Source organism: Artemia sp. Qi Xiang Cuo, chromosome 10, assembly GCF_049724085.1.
Source record: "Artemia sp. Qi Xiang Cuo chromosome 10, ASM4972408v1, whole genome shotgun sequence".
Lineage (NCBI taxonomy): Eukaryota > Metazoa > Arthropoda > Branchiopoda > Anostraca > Artemiidae > Artemia > Artemia sp. Qi Xiang Cuo.
The window spans coordinates 4,580,340-4,584,129 of NC_142803.1; the positions used below are offsets into that span (position 1 = coordinate 4,580,340).

The following is a 3,790-nucleotide window of genomic DNA, read 5'->3' on the forward strand; positions in this document are numbered from 1 at the left end:
CCGACTCACCCTGAGTCACCTTTCAACTTATCCGCAAATTTGGACTTCCTGAAATGCGTAGAATCTGCGGAAGGACCAAGCAAAGTTTTTCAGTCCTCACTTGAAGAAGGTTTGATTACTAGTACTCCTAACTATTTGTTTTCTGAAAACCAATCAAAAAAAAGTATATTATGCTAATGAGGCTACCTCCATTTCACCAATTCCTCAAAAACAGTCTTCAACCCATTCGATGCTCGAATCAGAAGAGTTGTTCAGCATACCTGACGAACTTATGCCAGAAAGAGAGAAAAGAGTAGGGGCAGCAGGACTTGCTGTAGACCAGTTCGGGATAAAAACTTTGCGGTGGTTTCAACTTGTAGCAATAAATACAACAACAAAAGGGAAAGATGTTTTAGTGGTAGCCGGTACAGGTTCAGGCAAATCCATTTGTTACCAAGTCCCAGCTATTATGGAGAACGGCATCACGCTTGTCATTGTACCTACTCTTGCTATAATGATGAACCCGTTTCAGTTTCTGAAAAGTAAAGGTACATTAGTTTATGAAGTAGGAGCTAATATTTCAGGTGATGAGTACTGCAGACAAGAGATTAAAATCACGGAACAATCAGCTAAAAACCAGATAATACTTTTAGGCACCCCAGAAACATTCATGGGTACTGATATGTCGGATGGATATATCAAAACTAATGCCCCTCTGATAAAGAAACATCTTAGGTTACTAGAATTTGATGAATGCCACCTTTTTGATGAATGGAGAGCTTTCAGAAATGCCTTCGGGAAAATGTCTGAAATACGGCTGGTAAAACGTGGAGTTCCAATGATCGCATTAACAGCAACTCTTCTTCCACGTCAGATGCAGTTGCTTCAGAGCGAACTACTTCAAAACCCTGTAGAGATTAGAGGAGCTGTTAACAGACCAAATTGTCACTCTGGGTATAAGAACAAGGCCGGGCTGGTAGGGACAGTGAAGCTTCAAGTGCTGTGATGCTAATATCCGAATTCCATGATTTACAGCGTTTGACATTCTGGAAGAAATCTGTTTCTGACGATGAAACGAAGAATCTGGTTGTTTCTGAGTTTGAGGAGGCCCTAAGATATGTCTATGCAGGAATATCAGGATTTTTTATGTGCAAACACTAAATGAAATATTTTGGTGAAGTACCTGATGACAAAGTTGTAACTGGGAAATGCTGCTCAGGTTGAATGGGCATGTCCTCTTTCAGTACCCACGACAAAACAGAGAACTTCAAAAATATACAAAGTGTGTTTAGTATCTTAAAAAGCAGAGGTATTCGTGAAATAGCAGAAACGCGTCAATCTGCTGTTCTGCTAGGCTAGACAGATAAGTCTTTTGCAAAAAAAACTTTCAACTGAAGACTTTCAATCAAGCGTTTATGGATGCCTGTCAGATGGAAAATACTTGCCTGTCTTGTTACGACAGGCTGTTGTTTTAGGTTTCCTGGAAATGCATTTTGTTGAGCATTTTTTTACAGTGCCTGTTATGAATATATTATTAAGAGTTGAATTACCAGTCTCAGCTCCAATATCTTTGCCGTGCACGATGATGCCAAAGACAGAAGCAGAGACACATAAGACACAGAACAAGAAAATAGCACGAGGAGGATCAGACAAGGTACTCGAGCTCTTAAAGCAGAAAGATCTATGGAGACTCGCAACATTACAAGATTTAAAATATATTGGCTATAACGACAACAGCCAAGACGAGCTTCTCTATATTTCTGATGTAAGAAAATTTGCAGATAATATCTCCTGTGCTAAAGATTCCGATTTTGTGAAAAAATTTTTGCAATTAATTCTGAAAAGTGATGGGCCTGTGATCACCAAACAGACTCAGCTATTTAAGAACGGTAAAGAAACTGATATAATCCTAAAATTAGGGCAAATCGATGTGCAGGAGTTAAGCACTGCTCAGGAGAAGCATGTGAGTACAAGATGCAAAACTGCTTTTAAAATAATAATTGCCTGTTACATCCTTCTTTGCACTTATCACAAAAAGAGTGTAAGGCCAAGATAGGATGCATAATAACCTCTGAAGAAGACGACTATAAGAGATGGTTTATTGCAACTTTTTGGCGAATCCCCGAACGGACGAAATTCCCACTCAGCGCTACCAGAAAACCTTCTGACTCCACAAGTAAGGTGTGACATAGAAGACACCATTTTATAAGATCCAACAATCAGTTTGCAGCTGTTCAGAGTTGAGTTAGACTGACATATATCCCAGCCGAGAAGAACATGGCTGCAGCTTCTTTGCCAAGAATTCGAAAGGCAATATCGTATAGAACTAAAATGAGCGAGCAGTTTGCAATCGGCGTCGATCAAGTCTTGGATACTGTTGATGTTCGGGCCAAAGCAATTTTGCATTCGAATAGTCACTCGGATGCAAAGGTGAATGCAGTGATAGAAGAGGCAACTGACAAGTACCGACGAATATATTCCTCGGAAAAGGGAAACAGTTTTTGCATCCTGATATTTAATTTGAACATTGAACTGCTTGCAAAGGCAGATTTTTGTTAGCCTGACGTTACGTATCCCGGCACGAACCCCCCTTTTCGTTACCTTTTGAATATTGTAGTGTATGAAAGTGGCAATGGCTTACGTGGTTCTGGCAAGAGTCCTTATGTCTAACTTATCTGCAATAGCATACAAGATCGTTTTTGCTGAGATTTTTCGAATTGTAAAGGAAAAATATCCCAATATTGAGCCACTTGAACTCATGGGAGTTACTAACTTTAGCGAGGTTAAGGAAAAGGGTTAGATTGCAGCACACATTGCATGATGCAAAAGGGTTTTCCAATTACAGCGTATAAAGTACGTGTTGATCACTGGACGCGTAGTTACCATCGGGTCTTACAGAAACTGGTCAGAACTTCTGTGGAAATAGCTTTGTTCACATCTATTGCAGACAAGGTCCCCTTGGCTAGGAACAAAGACGAAGCCAGTGCTTTATTTAGCATGCTCAAAGGGAAGCCTCATAAAATTTTTTTGTTCCAAACTGTCCCAAACCTGAAGAAAATGAACTTCAAGGTGTGTTTGAGCTGGGCTGGAAATAAGGACTGGGCAGCCTGGTGGAGGCGAGCGAATACACTTAAAATGATCTGTAAGTCAGTCTCAGACTTCACGGATGAGAAATGGAATCTTATTCCATCACCATCGAATGCTGTAGAGACGCATAACCGCATGTCTAGGACACCAAGAAAAACAATCTCTACTGCCATAAACTGGTATTTTGTGAAATATCGACAAGCCGTTACCAGGCATATTGCTCAATCTCTGGGTGTTGTGATTAACCAGCAGAGCAAGTGTTGCCTAGGGCCTGGTGGGAAGAGGTCGAGTTTAGTAAGCAATGAATCTTCAAGTTCTAAAGCCCTTTCAACGGATGTATATGCATCATCAAACAGTGAGACGGAATTTATTGGGCGCTATATCATAGTAGACACTGAAAACGATAAAAAAAATACGGTTTCCTGCTTGCCCGCGTAGTTGAGTGGAACGATTTTGGCTATCAAGCTCGTTACTACGATACACCAGGTTTTTATGTCAATATTGAGGGCCCAGAAGATCCATTTATGAAGCTTCAGCCAGTTGATTTCCAACCTCCGCCACAAAATAAGAAGAACAAAATTTGACCTCTTCAATACCATAGCCATTATTTAGGACAACCTTTTAAGAAATGAATTGTAATAATATATTTTTTTTTTAAACTCTAACCTTTCGGCTCATTATGCTGGGGAAGTGACTTTCATTTTTACATAAATATTGAACAAAA

At 40.0% G+C, this 3,790-nt stretch overlaps 1 protein-coding gene across 1 annotated transcript; it reads left to right on the forward strand.

The window, feature by feature from the left end:
• The first annotated feature begins 229 nt into the window (after positions 1 to 229).
• Positions 230 to 985, forward strand: LOC148947382 (uncharacterized). The gene has a single exon (XM_089095786.1). The coding sequence runs from the start codon at positions 230 to 232 to the stop codon at positions 983 to 985; it is 756 nt and encodes a 251-aa protein (XP_088951912.1).
• The last annotated feature ends 2,805 nt before the right edge of the window (positions 986 to 3,790 follow it).